Raw genomic sequence first — 16,700 nt, forward strand, 5'->3', positions numbered from 1 at the left:
AAAAACTGTCCATTCTTTTCATTTCTCCAATAGGGGTAATAACTCACAGGGCTAACACAGGGATCGTATGAGATAACATACGTTAAGTTCTTCATAAATTAGAAAGAAATGCAAAAATGCTAGTTAATTTCAGAGAGAAAAATTCAATTTCCTGTTTTTTCTCCCTGCCCCACCACAAGTAATTTTAGTATTCTTTTTAGTCCCTCCAGATATTGTCCTGCTGAATCTCCCAGATCCCACGAGAAAGCTCTCCATTGGAGCCTATCCCAATCTAGGCTCCTCCCCGATGGTGGTAAAAACGCATTCCTTTCCTGCTCCTCCCTTTCGGTACAACCTATTCTTCACTCACTGCGATGGACGGGGATCTGCATTCTGGATCCTCAACTCACTCCATAACTCTTAAGCAAATCATTTACTCTTCTCTGAGCCTGTTTCCTCAAGAAGAAGGAGATAATTATGGTAATTATATCATGGGATTGTTGTGAGAATAAAATGAGTTAATGATGTACATATTGCCGGGGACATAGAAAGCTCTTTAAGTTAATAAAAGCCATGGGTTTTGTCCAAAGGTTTTTTATTAATAATTTTAAAAAGTGGGGGGTCACCTCAAGTACAAAAGTAAGATGGGGTGACATAGTTGTGACCTCTGTCATTTTCTGACATCTGGAGTTCATTTGTCTGGCCAAATAGAAGCACAAAAACATGCCATTCCCTCTGTTAGTCATTCAGCAAATATGTAATGAACACTTATTGCATAGCAGGGCACTGGGGGAACACAGACATGGATAGAACATAGCCCGTGAGGAGTCAGGTAGGAGACCTGAGCTATTAAGACGAAAAGCCTCAGCCAAGACACCACTGCCAATTTGGCAATGGTATATCCTATTGCAGGTAAAATATCTAGGAATCAATAAACCACTTCTTGGATATTGCAAGGTTCACAGCGTTAGTAATGGCAAAAAGCATAAAACAGGCCAGGCGCAGTGGCTCAGGCCTGTAATCCTAGCACTCTGGGAGGCCGAGGTGGGCGGATTGTTTGAGCTCAGGAGTTCGAGACCAGCCTGAGCAAGAGCGAGACCCCATCTCTACTAAAAATAGAAAGAAATTAATCGGACAACTAAAAATATATAGAAAAAAATTAGCCGGGCATGGTGGCGCATGCCTGTAGTCCCAGCTACTCGGGAGGCTGAGGCAGGAGGATCGCTTGAGCCCAGGAGTTTGAGGTTGCCGTGAGCTAGGCTGACGCCACGGCACTCACTCTGGCCCAGGCAAAAGAGTGAGACTCTGTCTCAAAAAAAAAAAAAAAAAAAGTAACAACCAGGGTAAGTATTAACAAGTATAGCAGATTTATTGGATAATATACAGAGGTTTAAAAAAATACAAAAACCCCTCTCCTACTAGGCCAGTTAGTCATTCAACAAACATTCCCAGTGTGCCTACTTCTAAACTAGATGCCGAAGAAAGAGGGATGAGTCGGCCACCACCCCTGCCCTCAAGGATAAAAGCACATAACATTTGGGGGGGGTGATTTTTTGTTTACAAAACCTTTTCCCATACAGGATTTTATTTGGTCCTCCTGGCAAACGGAAAACTGAGGCTCAGCACTGAAAATTTCCCCCATTGGCAAATACTGGAACTGGGCTTACACCTGGGTTGAAATAAGCAAAGTAAGCCAGGCTTCTTTCTACTCTCACAGGCCTGTCGCTAGACCGCAACCACCTCATGTAACTCTAATTTCCCTTGGGCTAGAGGAAACCCTTCACACTCACCTAAATGTATCTGGATCTGAAGGGCTCAGTAGTTCTATCCTGTTTCTAAATCCCCGCAACTTTTAAGACAGGCTTTAACTGTCTTGGGGAGAGACCGCTAACTTGTAGCTTCCAGTTTATCTTAGGCCAAGGAATGGCCAGGGTGTTCTTTCAAGTTCCAAAGAGAGGGTCATGTTACTTTCACGAGATGGTAAAGGAAAGGAAATAACAATGAATTCAAGAAGGGTCAATACATATTGGCAGCCTCTGTCTCAACTATCTCCCCGCAGGCTGGGCCACCTGGAGGAACCAAGCCTTGCAAAAGTGAACAAAGCACAGCAGGAACCTACTGGAAGGAGTCAGAGAAGGCTGTAAAGAGGAGGGAATGTCTGAGTGCGAGTCTTGAAGGATGAATAGGAGTTTTCAGGAAGCCAGGAGAGGAAACGGCTATGGAAGCCTTCCTGCCTCCATGCCGTATGCTTTTCACATAGGACCAGCAGTCTGGAGTGAGGTTGTCTCCTTCTATGCTAAATGTTAAGACTCAAGAGCAAAAGGCAAGTTTTATCAATTCAGTACCACCAATACCTGGCACAGGGCCTGGCAAAGTCTTAGTACAATGAGCAGGGTAGGAATTAGCCCTTGGAGCCAGCTCAGAATTACCAGATTAGAGATAAACTGCTTTCCTTTATTAAAGAACAGGAAAATTAAAGGGGAAAAATATTTCATTGCCAAAACTCACCATTTCAAAGCACATTTAAACAGAACACAGCAAAGTTGTTAAGCAATAGTGAAGGGTAAAGCGATGTCTGTATTTTCCCATCTAGAACCCAAAAGCAATGAGCCACCACAATTAACCAGCAGCCCTGGATGTTCATTGTAGAAGGTAGACATGTAGCCTGGAGCCCCAGGCAGGAGCAGCACAGCCACGTCACACAGCAGCCCTCCAGCCCGGGCATCTGAAGGGTAGACATTTCATCACAATAGAGAGCAGCTCTGCCAGGAGGGATGCAGCAGGGGTAGAGCTGGCAGCAGATGGAGTGACTTAAAGAGGGTGGGGGTTTTAGAGGAGGTGTCCTATAAATTCCTCAAGAGCAGGGTCTATCTCTGACATATTTTTGTACGCCTGGTGCCTGGTGGCATCTGGCAACTTGCACCTGTTGTACAAGTTGTATTTCTACAACGGCACTTTGCAAAGTGGTCTCAAGTTGGAGACACAAGACAGCCAAGCCCAATGCCCTGCCTGATTGCACATGGAGGAAGGAATACCTTTATTTAGCTATTATGCCCAGAGAGGGTGACTTTTAAAAATTGGTCCAACCAGAGGATACTCCATTTTTTAATAGTTATGACCAGAAGGGGTGACTTTTTTCTAATTTCTATGACCAGAGGATGTGCCTTTGTCTAAAGGTTCTACCAAAAAGGGTGGCTTTTCCTAATTTGTCCACCTACAGAGGCACCCTTTTTGCCACCCCTCTACCTGGAGGGGACACCTATTTGCCACGTATGCTACCAGCTCCCGCTGGCATCTAACAGGCATTCAAAAAATGTTTACTGGGATGGAGAGATTCCTCACCTTCAGTCTCTTCCCCTCTCTCACCATCCCCACCCTCTTTCTGCAGCAGGTAGTCTGGAAGCTACAGGCACAAAATGTAAAACCTCTGTGCAAGTCAGAGATTTAATATTTGTTTCCTAAATCTACGATTTTCATTAACTCAGAATTATGGGAAAAAAGATTTCGCTCGGCTATTACACAATGGGGAGTAAGCTTACGTAACTCGTTATTCCAAGAGGTAATACAGACTGGAAATTGGAGTACAGGGAGACTTTACTATCCAGAATCCTCAAGAAATGAAGTCTCTGAATGGCTAAGTTTCCTGGGAGCTGGACTGTTCCCCACTTTTCAGTACTGAATATTTTCTTTAATTTTCATCATTTTGAGTGGAATCCTTCCTGAGAACATACTTCTCAGCCTTCTTAAACAGATTCCTGTGAAGATGCTGTGGCCTTCTTTTTCTTTTTATAGAGACAGGGTCTTGCTACATTGCCCAGGCTGGCCTCAAACTCCTGGCCTCAAGCAATCCACCCTCTTCAACCTCCAGCCTCAGCCTCATGAGCTACCGTGCCCAGCTACAGCCTCTTCTTGATGCCTTATTTATCATCCTCAGAGTACGGTACTGCTTGGGAGGCAAACTATAGGGGTTACCTCTAGCGTCTCTTCTCTCTGATCACAGCAGGGGGGATGCCAAAAGTGTCCCCCATAGTTCTCCGAGTCCCATTGTCCCAGTATTTTCCAGGGGCTGCTGGCAAGGTCACCTAAGTGGATATCTCAGGACCCCAAAATAGCCACAGGAAAGGTTCTGCACTGGAAATCCAGACACACAGTCCCCAGTCCTGGAGGACACTTTGGCCTAGTCCTCTTCCTTTCTCTGGGTGGCTGTTGGCCTAGATCCACATTCTAAAACTATTTCTGTTGGGATCATGAAGGGAAAAAAGATAAATACTCTTTCTTCTAAATTACATTTGTTGATGTATATATGGATCCAAAAATACTCAATGCATTTACACAGTTGTCTCACTATTATGCATTACTAGTAATGCAATAATCCACCTGTGTGAAATAGTGTGCCACATCGGAGAACTTCAGAAAGCACAAAGTCTGGTCTAAACGTTGATTCAAAAGCAACCATTCCAACTTCTATTTGTAATTTCTGGCACAGCTTAATTAGGAATACTAAATATTACAAATTGGAAGTTTCTTTCCTCTTGCTTACACTCTGACAAACCTGTGCATAGTGGGATATTTATATTCTGTTGCAAAGAAAAGTAAATTTCTGCATCAAGTTGACCTGATGTAGGGATCCAACCCAGTAACATCATGTGTGATATTAAGTGGCCATGATATAAGAAAACAAAAATACTATTCTCATTTAAAATGTTGGTGGTTTTTGAGGACATGCTATAACCAAACTATGTAAAATAAAAGATGTTTTACTTTACCTTAACATATATTTATTCTGTCTATTAATAAAACAAAAATGGTTTCATTTTTCTAGTTTCCTTTGTTTGCTTATAAAGTTAAAAAGTATATTACCTAATATTGTATTATTACCGTTTGCACCCATAAGAACATTTTTTGTCACTTACTTTAATCTAAGCCTGCATTATAGTTCATGCTAATTATCCACAAATATATTAAATATGTAAAGTGCTATGTGGTCAAACAAATTGGGAAACTCTGGACTAGTCTCTTCCAGCTTGAACCATCTATAACATAACAGGGGCTCTTCACCTCGGCTGCAAAGTAGAATCACTTGGTAACCTTCAAAAATACTGGTTCCTGGGCCTCGGCCCCAGAAATTCTGGATTTATTGGTATGGGGTGGGGCCACAGCATTGGTAATTTTTTTTAAAGATTTAGAGTGAATTTTACTGACATGTATTGATTAAAGAGGACTTTGTTTTAAGCATCATCAAACCTCGGTCACTAATCTCTATTAGTTTACGTAATCATTTTACATAGTTACTAAGAATTCAGCAAAACATTAGTCATTTTTTAAAGCTCTCCAGGTGATTTGGACTTGCAGCCAGGGTCTATATGAGTCTATGGCTGTAATTAAAAAATGAAAAATGCAATCAGACAAGCAGTGTGAAGGATTCTACTCATGGCGATGACTGACTTGCCTGATAGTGTGGGTATCTTGCAGACACTGCTAAGGCGTGCCCGTGACCTTGAGGTTGCCTGGCTGTGAGCTCAGGGTTTAATCGCTCCGTATCCACATTGGTGAGAGTTAGGCCTGTTGTATCAACAGGCAAACTGCCCAATACTTCACTGAAAAACCCGTAAGCCCTGTAAGTTTTGTCAGATGGTGTTTCTTCACCCATAAACCAGGCTGGTTCTCTAAAACTGGTAAACTCAACCAGGAGCCATGCAGACGTTCCGAGGGGACGGGAACAGAGAGCCAGCAAGACACCCGGACAAGAGCTCTGCCCCCAAGCAGGGGACACTGCCTGGCTGTTTGGCCTGCATCCGTCCTCTGCTGCTTCATTAAAGCCCCTGCTCGCACCCCAGCCTGGCGGGTTCCGTGGTCAGCCGGCACCACATATTCTCTGTGACAATAAACGTCTCATAGCTGCCAGGACTCTCAGTGGTGCCTCAGCTTCGGTTCCAAAGAATGTTTTCCCCCTTGGTTAGGAGGCAGTGAACAGATGTCAGTGGGGGAGAATGAAGGGAGGAGTCAAAGGAAAGGAAAATCCTTGGGTTGGGAGAGATAAGCTGACAGCCTCAAAAGCTAGATGTGGCTCCTCCATGCGCACACAAGCATTCTTTACATATTCTGGAAAAGAGAAGAATGGCTGCAATTCGGAGCTGTCTAGGAAACATTCTTATTATAACTTCGTCTTGACAGTAGCCCCATCCAGGGATCTCAAAAGGCTTCACAGAATTTCATCTTCTTAGTATTTAGTGATGGTGTGCATGATTGTGATGCAAGCACCAGGCATTTCGCATATATTATTTTGGATCCTCACAACAATCCTTTGAACAGGGTAGTGTTTAACCCCATTTTACTGATGAGGAACTGTGTCTCAGAGACAGCAGAGTCAGCTAGTAAGTGCTGGCAAGTGGGACTTCAACCGGCAGCTGCTGATTCCGAATTCCGAGATCCTTTTTTCTTAACACGTTATCCATTGTTTTTTTATTTATTAAAAGTAATACACGTCTGGCGTGCACATATGGAAGTAACATTCATCGGATGTCGGGCAGGTGGGGGAGAAGAGGGGATGGGTAAATTCGCACCTAATGGGTGCGGTGAGCACCGTCTGGGGGATGGGCTCGCTTGTAGCTCTGACTCAGGCAGTGCAAGGCAATATATGTAACCAAAGTGTTTGTACCCCCGTAATACTCTGAAATTAAAAAACAAGCTTAAAAAAAGTAATACATGTTCATTTGGGAAATTTTGAAAAATACAGAATGGTAGACGGAAAAAAATAGCACCCATTTCTGTAATCCCATCACCCTGAGATAAACACTGTGAAGACTTCGGCACATACCCCTCCAGTTGCTTTTTTATGTGTGTATATGTGTCTGTGTGTGCTCTATTTTGGACAACATTGTACATGGTAAATTTTACACCTAACAGATGAATTTTATACCTTGGTTTTTCACTTAGCGTTATTTTGTGCATTTCCACATATCCTTATATATTTGTTGAGATGTGGTTTTTCATAGCTGTATACTAGTCTATCACATAGACCTGGAAAAATTTATATAACAACTCCCCTATTATTGAATATTTAAGTTATTTTCATTTTTCCAGTTAATATAAGTAATCAAAAGATGCAGTAAGGATCCTTGCACATTTTTCCCCCCAAATATCTGATTATTTCTTTAATATAAGGTCCTGGAAGTGGAGTTACTGGGTCAAAGGAGACACACAGTATATAACAACAAGACCTGTACTGCTAACAACTCTGAGACACCACCTCCTGCAGAGCAGAGAGCCCCTGAGGATGTTAATGTAAGGAGACCTCAGTTACCTCTGGGCCTCTAGTTGGGCAGGAATAATCTGAGTTTTGTATTTTGCAGATACTGGGAATCAGACTATAAATTATCAAGCAGCTAATTACACTGTTCTCAGAAGCAAATGATTCCAGTCAAAATAAAAACAGCTGATAGATATATTTTTAAAACCTATCTCCTCTTCGAGTCCATTTTCCAAAGGAAAAAAAAAAAGTCTTTCTGACTTTCCCCTAGATGAATTATGGACCATTCTGAAAAATTTATGCTATTTAAAAATAAAAATAATAATAAAAGATACAGTCGAACCTCAAATGTCACAGAAAAGCAGGGGCATGAATAATATATTTAGGTTTTGACTGCAACTGAATACACACCGCCAAGGACACACAGGCAGATAGACTCTTGCTTTCTCTCTCTTCCTCACTATGGCTTGGAGCCCCTCCTGCTCTGGCCCAGGACCCGGCTCTGCAAAGCAGGGAGGGGCTGAGGTTGCCCAGGTCTCATCTGCCCAAGGATAATGAAAGCTTGAATGTAGATTGAGAAAATCCACAGGTAATATTACAACTTCATTTAAACCATGCATTTTAACCTTCTCAAGACCCTCGTATCCAACTCCTTGGCCAGCAAGCAGGATGTGACGGACTCCTCACCCCACCTCCACCCTGGGGGCTCATCCTGAGTTAGGAGGTGCTTTGCTCCCTGTCCTCCTGAATCACTCGCAGTTAGTTCCTCCCCCACACTAGCTCTCACACATCCAGGGCCCTGCACCGGCTACTTCCTAAACCGGGAATTCCCTCCCCCACCTTCTTCAACAGGCCTGCTCCAGATCATACTTCAGCACTCAGACATCACATCCTCCTGGAAGCTTCACCCAACCTCCACGCTGAGTCAGGTGAACCTCCTCTGCCTTCCCTTGATACCCTGGGCTAATCTCCATAGCACTATGGTTCGCTGCTCTCCCCACTGGACTGTGGGCCTATCGCCCAGTTCAGCTCTGTATCCCCAGAAACCAGCACAGGGACAGGCCCAGAGTCAGGTGCTCAATAAATGTGCAACAGCTAGAAAGAAGGATGGAAGGAATTCAACTTAACAGGTATTTATTAAGTGTCTATTAGGTGCCAAGTACTGTTTTAAGAGCTGTTTTATCTGTTGTGTTTACTGTTTTATAACAGTAAAAACAGATAAAGATCTCTACAGTCAAGGAGCTTACATTTTATTGAGAAGCTTGCATTTTAGAAAGAGGGAGAGAGGGAGGGAGAGAAGGAAGGATGGAGGGGAGAGAAGGAGGGATGGAGGAAAAAAGAGAAGGGAGAGCTGCCTGATTGTTCAAACCTCCCAAGTTAACCAGCTGATACCTAGTGATCTCACGTGTGACCTCACACACAGTGCCTTGCAGCAAGCTACTTGTACACTTACTCAACACACCTCCCGTTTGTGGTATTAAAGTAGCCTTGGCTGCTAAGATATTGCCATCCTGTGCACTCTAACTTGAAAACTTCAATGAGGGCTTATCTGAGTGAAATCATGGAATTCTCCAGACCAGGGAAGAGCTGATAGCTTGAACCAGGAAGGTGAGGCCAGCGGTTCCCAATTGACAGTAGAAGACTCCAGAGGGTCATGCATCACAAGAAGCCCATGAGAGGCCGGGCGCGGTGGCTCGCGCATGTAATCCTAGCTCTCTGGGAGGCCAAGGCAGGTGGATTGTTTGAGCTCAGGAGTTGAAAACCAGCCTGAGCAAGAGCGAGACCCCGTCTCTACTAAAATTAGAAAGAAATTAATTGGACAACTAAAAATATATAGAAAAAATTAGCCGGGCATGGTGGCGCATGCCTGTAGTCCCAGCTACTCGGGAGCTGAGGCAGGAGGATCGCTTGAGCCCAGGAGTTTGAGGTTGCTGTGAGCTAGGCTGACGCCACGGCACTCACTCTAGCCTGGGCAACACAGGGAGACTTTGGCTCAAAAAAAAAAAAAAAAAGTTCTATTTTCTCTTAGTTTAGTCTTACTCTGTTGGTGAAACAAGTTAAAAATTAAAATTAAAAATATTAGAGGGGCCAGGCGCGGTGGCTCACACCTGTAATCCTAGCTCTCTGGGAGACCGAGGCGGGTGGATCGTTTGAGCTCAGGAGTTCGAGACCAGCCTGAGCAAGAGCGAGACCCCGTCTCTACTAAAAACAGAAAGAAATTAATCGGACAACTAAAAAATATAGAAAAAATTAGCCGGGCATGGTGGCGCATGCCTGTAGTCCCAGCTACTCGGGAGGCTGAGGCAGGAGGATCGCTTGAGCCCAGGAGTTTGAGGTTGCTGTGAGCTAGGCTGACGCCACGTCACTCTAGCCCGGGCAACACAGTGCGACTCTGTCTCAAAAAAAAAAAAAAAAGAAGAAGCCCATGAGTTTACAGATCCACGAAGCATTGTCCATTGACTAAACAAGCACTACTCTTCATATGTGTGAAAATAAGGTTATCATGTTAAAAACTGCAAATTCATGTAAAGGCATTGCTGAATTCACAGCAGCATTCTCTCATTGGTTTTTGTTTTTGTTTTTACCATAAGGGATTCTAAAAGTCCCAATTTCATTCTTGGGCTCCAAACCAGACTGAATGGAAGAATCTTCTGGGATGTGAACTGGGGTCCTGGTTCCAGTTATCAGGTCTCCACCACCTAGAGAAGAAGACCGGATGTCCAGGCGCCACGTGTTGATGTGGTGGGAAATAAGCTGGCACCCGCCCCTGAAGCCTGGGAGCTCTTCAACAGGAGAGACTTAGTCTTATTTACCTCTGGGTCTCTAGCACACAGCACAATGGCCAGACAGGGCCCAGGCAAAGTTGTGCCTACTCTTCAAGGCTAGAAAATAACGATCTGAGGAAAAGGTGATCAGAGGCCTTCAGAAAGGGTGTAGAGCAGTCAGTGAGCCTGTTAAGCTACTTGAGCACTGAAGGATAAGAAATCCATACCTCGGAAATGTGTATGCTAAATGCATTTTTGGTAATAATTTTACTTTCTCATTCCCCTTGGTTTTTACTAAAAGTGCCTTTTGAAACGCCAACTAGGGTCTACTATAACAACAGAAAATAGGCTGCAGGTGTGTTGGGAGTAATGTCTACAATTGGATTGAAAGCTGTAAGGGAGAAGAACAGGTATAAAGATGACACAGGGATCAGGAGGGATCACAATGGAAAGGAGACCTTCAGAGGGGTCACTAGCCAGCCACCCCTTTCCATCTGAAGATTCTCTTTCCAGAGCATTTTTCCACTCAAATCTCAAGATTATGTTTTGTTTTAACAAGGGAGCCCGTTGCCTCACACCTATTCTCTATACAACACGGGGCTGACCTTCTTCCTCTTCTCCTGCTCTAGGTCACCCCCTGCCCAAGTCCCAGCTACCGAACCACAGGGCTCCCTCAGTTACTAAAAGTAGCAGGACTCATTCCTCATCCCGGACAAGTTCCAGCTACAGAAAATGCCAGGGCAGTGACTCTCAATGAACAAATGACTTTGAACTTAGTGTCACTGCAGAGGGCAGAGCCTGCATGTCAGAAGGCCTGGCTTCCAGATCAAGACCTCCTGTCACTGACCTGTTGTGTGACCTGGCCTGTGCCACATTCCCAAATAAGCAGAATAAATACATGCTTAGGCCACCAACAACAGGGGTACCACAGGCAGAGAAGGATGGAGACAGACTCTAGTAAAAAGCTATTTTAATTTCAACATATATGTGAGCTTTGAGTCATTTAAAAATAGTATCACTTTATTTTATTTGAAAGGTTAGTATTGCTTTCATTTGGAATTACATGCGGGGAGGCACTAAAACCTTTTTAGCATTTGGGACTACTGAAGGTCTTGGTCCAGCTGGGTACCTTCGGACCAGTCCCTTCCCCTTTGACACTCACAATGGTTAATGACTGAATTTTTGGTGCCACATAGGGTAAATGGACTCCACCCAAGCCAGGGAGGTACAGGGAGAGATGATGCAAATGCACCACTGTCCTCCTGAAACTTAATCAACTTCATCAAGGTCAAAGTCGAGCCGGAGAGCCATAACCTAAATCTTCTCCTATTGCTCTACTATTCTAACATCCTGACACTTTTACCGCTTTAGCTGTTCGTGTGTCAAAAAAGGGGGAAGATTAAATTTCTTGTTTCTAAAGTGGAGGAAATTCTAGTGGACATTTTGGTATCCAAATTTCCAGTGAAGATGTTTTCAACACATGGAAATACCATGAAGCAGACCAGGAATTTCATGGTATTTAAGAAGAAAATGAAAAAAAAAAAAAAAGAAGAAGAAGAAGAAGAAGAAGAAAATGGAAAGTGGGGGTGGGGGGAGAAAAGAAAAAAAAAGAAAATGTGTTTGCTCCCCCTCCATATTCCATCAACCCACTGTCCCAAGGGCCTCTGGGGATGACAGGTAGGACAGAGACAAAGTGAGCCCTGGCAGAGTGCCTGTTCCACTTCGCCAAAGCTCCCCCCTGCTCCGACTCAAGAGGCCACCTCCCCTCCTCATTAGCAAGGACGGTCAGACTCAGGGTCTACAGTGCCTCACCTAATGGCAAACCAGCTGTAGTCTAGAGGTGCCATTTTCCTTTTTTCATCTCTGTATAGATTTACAACAGTTTCCCCTTGCACTGGAATTATGATTTAAACATAAATAAACCAGCTGTCCTTTCTGATTTGGAGCCAGAGTTGCCACAAAGTTGGAAAATGAAGAGGTAGGAATTTTACATAAAGATGAAGAGGGAGTTTCCACCATGGACCCAACTGGCTGTATTCAAGCCAAACTAATTGCAAGAAGCAACAGAGCATCTTTCCTACAGCAAGTTCATGGGCTAGTGTAACATGATAGTTCTCCAGTGTTATTAAACATACCTAGAGTTATCCAGTGTTTCAGTGACTTCCTTGATTGCAAAGGAGATATTACACCCCTAGGCCAATGGCCTGATTGCTTTTGTAATTATCATCTAAACACCTACAAATATTAAATAGATCTCTGAGGAGGAGTTGGAAAGTTTGGACTGACTCAGCTTATGGTGTCAGGCATGGAGGTATTTCCCACTGGCTTTGACTCTACCATTCTCGAGATGAAGAGCACAGAGGATAGGTCACAGATGCAATAAAACGGGTCACATTCAAAACCAGATGTGGAGAAAACCTCGATTTATAGGCAGGGCCATGCCTAGGGTGTGGCAACTGCCACAGATCCACAAACACAGGGGCCTGGTGCACTCCTGTAGTGTGCCCTCTCCTCCTTCCGTCTCCACCCTCAACCTCATACCAGTTACAAGAGCTTCTAGGGCAGTCTCGAAGGGGTTCAAGTTACCAAAGAATAGCCTCCTGGAGGGGGGGGAGGGAATGTTGCCAAGCAACCAGCCCAGCCCAGCCCCACCCCTGTAACCTTGAAGAAGTGGGAGGGCAGGACCTGTGATTGTGTAGAGCAGTGGCCCCCAACCTTTTTGGCACCAGGGACCGTTTTCATGGAAAACAATTTTCCCATGGACCCGGGTCGGGGGCATGGTAGGAAGGAATGGTTTCAGGATGATTCAAGAGCATTACATTTCTTGTGCACTTCATTTCTATCATTATTACACTGTAATATATAATGAAATACTTATACAACTTACCATAGGTTAGGGACCCCTGGTGTAGAGAAGCATCTTGGAATCCTTTAGCATCCACTTTCTGCTCCTCTATCCCTCTTCTTCTCATCACCCTATCCTCTGCCTGCTGCTTCCCAGGGCCCCAGACCAGCCTGCAGGCTATGGGCCAGCCTGACTTGCCACAATGCCGCAGTTGACCATCCGGTGGCAGCCAAGTTGTCCCTGCAGGGAGGCTACAAACTGCTGGCCTGTCAGCTGCCATTCACTCTGGCCATGTTGCTGCCAAACCTTCCTCCCTCCTTCCCAGGCTTCTCCTGCCCATGGTTGAAAGAAATAGTTAGAGAAAGAATTTGGGGGAAATCTGGCCAGACGAAGCGTATGTAGGGTAAAATGCTGACTGGGAGTGCTGACCCCCAGCAAAATGGTCAGTAAGAGAGTGGGCGTGCTAAGATGAAAATACACAGGGAAGAGAAAAAGGGCAAGGCCTGGCAATGTTTGTTTGTTTGTTTGTTTATGGTTAAAATCTAATATTCAGCCTGCTGAACACCTTGTTGCCGCTTATGCCTGAGCAACAAGGGGGTGACCAGATGGTGCACTCATCATGCTCCCCAACCCCCTTCGCATTTGGCACTTACGCTCAGATCGTTGCTGAGAAGGCCTAATTTCAGTGCTGCGCAATCACAGCTCCTATGGAGAAAAGTGTGCAGTGGGAACCTCAAGGGGAGTCTAGGGTAGACTCAGACTAGAAAATGGAAAATCAGACCCTTTCACCAACTTACAGAAGGTAGCTGTCCCCGATGCCTGTGAGTCGAGTGACATCTATATTCTCAAAGGCAAGTGGCCACACCAAAGATAAGAGATTGCCACTCTCCCTGATCTTGCAAACTTCCAAGAGGCCAACCGCAGGGTGATTTATCTTAAGAACTGCTCCTTCCCTTTAAAAGATATCCATTGCATAAAGCCATCTCCTAACTCAACAGATCACTGGAAAAGCTTAGGTCCCAAGGTGCCTTGATAAAGCCACAACTTCCCTCCCATGGAAGGGACTCACCGATTCAGTGGACAGAAGGGTCCCAGTTGGAAAAGCAGAGCCTTCTCTCTCTCCTTAACTTACCCCGCTGAACTCAGTAGGTGGCTCTCTGCAAGCCATGTGGGGATTTTGAAAACTACACCCCAAGCTGACTTATCAAATTTCTCCTAGACTAATCCTGGTAATCAGTGGGACCCCAGCAAAAAAACAAAAACACAATGACCCTCTTACGCTCTTTGTTAACTGAGCACTAACCAGACATAGGGCCCCAGCTTTCCTGGGCCCCTGCCATGCAGAGGCTTCTGGTCCCATGCCTACATTCCATCTGGCCGTCACCTGTGGCTTCCTCCTTACTTTTCCCACAGGACCTAGTTCATTTTTCTCCTCCAGTGACCTCTGCCATCTACCTCAGAGGTCAGAGACCTTTTTGAAAAGGGGTGCCAGGGCCTCTGACTCCTGTCCTTCTGGAAGGGGTGGGGATGGGTGGGGTCTACAATGGAGAGGGGCTGACCCAGGCAATTCTTCCCCAAGGCAGAAGGAGACTTGCACTCAAAAGTCAATCAGTAGCCATCTTCTGCCTCCATCTGAAACTCTTTGGCCACATTGCTCCTCTCCCCTAACTTTCTGGAGGCACCGATTTGTCCTGGTACCTGACATGCCTCAGATGCAGTCAGCATTTCCTGTATATTCAGTTCCCTTGCTTTCAACGGAAGTCCCACACTCTAAGGGGGCACTGCATTTCCACAGAAAGAGGCTCCCCCATTCAAAGTTTTGGGATCCAAAGTAGTAAGGGCAAGGGCTCGCGTTGCCCGCCTGCCCTCTCGTGGGTCCTGAGTGCTCAGCGAGGGCACCACTGGGATCTGGCGTTTCTCAGGCATGGCCGATTCCTAAAGTGAATGCACTTCAGGAAACTGATGATAGTTTCTGTAAATGGTTCTCTCCAGCAAATCTGTGCAGCCAGACCCTAGCGGTAGGGGGTCAGCGAAGCCAGAGGTGGGGAGGCAGTCTCCCCTCCCCCTCGCCGGCGCAACGGCCCAGACAAAACGTGCCAGGAGAAGCTGGCGGGAGGGCGCTCAGACACCCCTCCGAGTGCGAGCCTCGTCCACGCTCCAGCGCGAAGTTGCACAGGTTTAAAGCCAATAAGCACCACCACCCGGCTCCTGCCGCCGCGCGTAGGTGGCAGGCGACTGGGGCGCGCTTTCTGAAGTGGCTGAGCTCCCAGACCAGAGGAAAGACGCCAGCGGCTCGGCCATTTGGTTCCCGACGCCGCGATTATGAGGACACCTCGGGCCTGGGGGTAGGGTGAAGCCGTCCCGGGCCCAGCGGGTCCCCCCTCAAATGCGCTGGAAGCAGCCGCCAACCCCCGGGTCGGGAGCCCGGAGGGCACAGGGCCACTCAGGACAGCGTGACCCGGTCCAGGAGCAGGAAGTTCCAGCGGTACAGAGGCGGGCGGGGGTGGGGGCGGCTAGGGAAGTGGGATCCCCTCACTCTCAGAGTGAAGAGAATGGGAGGGGCGGCGGGAGGCGGGGAGAGGGTGGGCGCAGAGCCGGGCGCCTACTGGCGCCCCCAGAGGCGGGGTAGACGCGGGCCCGCGAGCCGCCTGGGCGCCGTTTACCTAGCTCTTCCTCGTCGTCCTCAGGGCCAAGCAGGCGGCAGGGAAGGCGGCGGCGGAGGCGCGCGGCGCGCCGGTACAGGCTGTCGGTGCGGCGCCCCAGGGCCAGCAGGTGCCCCTCGAGGTCCTCGAGCAGAGCCAGCGAGTGGCCACAGAGGTCGGCGAGCTGCCGGAGCAGGCTGAGCGCGGCCAGGTGGCTCACGTCGCGGAGCTCGGCCAGCGGCTGCGGCGAGTTGAGCGGGCACAGGCGCTGGGGCACCACCGTGCGCCTGTAGAACGGCATCCCGGGCGCGGGCGCGGGGGACCAGCCTGGCGGCGCGGCTGGCTCGCCCCAAGCGGCGCCCCTGGCCCGAGCGCCCGGGAGCGGCGGCCCCAGCTCCGAGTGTAGCACGCCCCTGGGCGCGGGTGGGCGGGCTGAAGGGTTCCTAGCCTAGAGCGCCGGCTCCCCCCGGGGCTGCACACTCGCTGGAGCCACTAGTCCCTCTGACTCTGGCTCACTGGGCTCCTCCTCCTCCTCCCCGCCTTTCTCCTCCTCCTCCCTAGCTCTGCTACTTCGGGATCCCCCCACCCACCTTTTTTTCTTTTGCGGTCAGAGATTCGCAGATTAACGCTTGATCCGGGAGAGGAGGGAAAGGGAAGTAGGAGTAAAAAGAGCGAGCTGGAGCGTGAAAGAAGGAATGTCTGCGTGACGGGGCGGGGGGGCGGGTGTGGGGGGAGCGGGTGATGTTCCATACGGGATGTGTGCCCGCGTCCTCCTGAGGAGCTCGACTCCCGGTACTGATGGTTAAAGTTATTTTCCGCTTTTTTTTTTAACTTAAACTTTTTCTTAATATAGACAAAAAAATTCAAGCACACCCGTGCCCACACCAGCGACTAACCAGCGAAGACCGACCAAATAGTTTGACTTCATTCATCGAGCTTTCCTTCTCCAAACATGTAAGTTGGTGCCACGCACAGACTAGACTAGACTAGCGCCCAAGAGCTTGGAAATAAGGGGCAAAGAACCAAATATCTTATTCGACTGTTCCGTAGGGCAGGGTCTCTGGGGAGTCCTAGGGTGCCTGGACATCGTAAAGGCATTGGAATGAATGAATGAAAACAAAGCCATTCTCTGGAAAAAACAGATTCAATTCAGATAGAGGGACACCGCTCCATATTTTATGCAAAAAGAAAGCCCAGGGTCGCCTCCTTCTGGTGGGGCC

The 16,700-nt window shown here is 47.1% G+C and overlaps 1 protein-coding gene across 1 annotated transcript in view; it reads right to left on the bottom strand.

Annotated features, from left to right (window-relative positions):
• The window catches only part of NHSL2 (NHS-like 2), a 235,070-nt gene extending 219,289 nt beyond the window's left edge, over positions 1-15,781 (bottom strand). Inside the window, exon 1 of the mRNA XM_012643846.1 lies at positions 15,502-15,781. Within this exon, the coding sequence (XP_012499300.1) occupies positions 15,502-15,781 (280 nt within the window). The remainder of the gene's footprint in view (positions 1-15,501) is intronic.
• Positions 15,782-16,700: the final 919 nt, after the last annotated feature.

Source organism: Propithecus coquereli, unplaced genomic scaffold (genome assembly GCF_000956105.1).
Source record: "Propithecus coquereli isolate 6110/MARCELLA unplaced genomic scaffold, Pcoq_1.0 Scaffold101, whole genome shotgun sequence".
NCBI classification, from domain to species: Eukaryota; Metazoa; Chordata; class Mammalia; order Primates; family Indriidae; genus Propithecus; species Propithecus coquereli.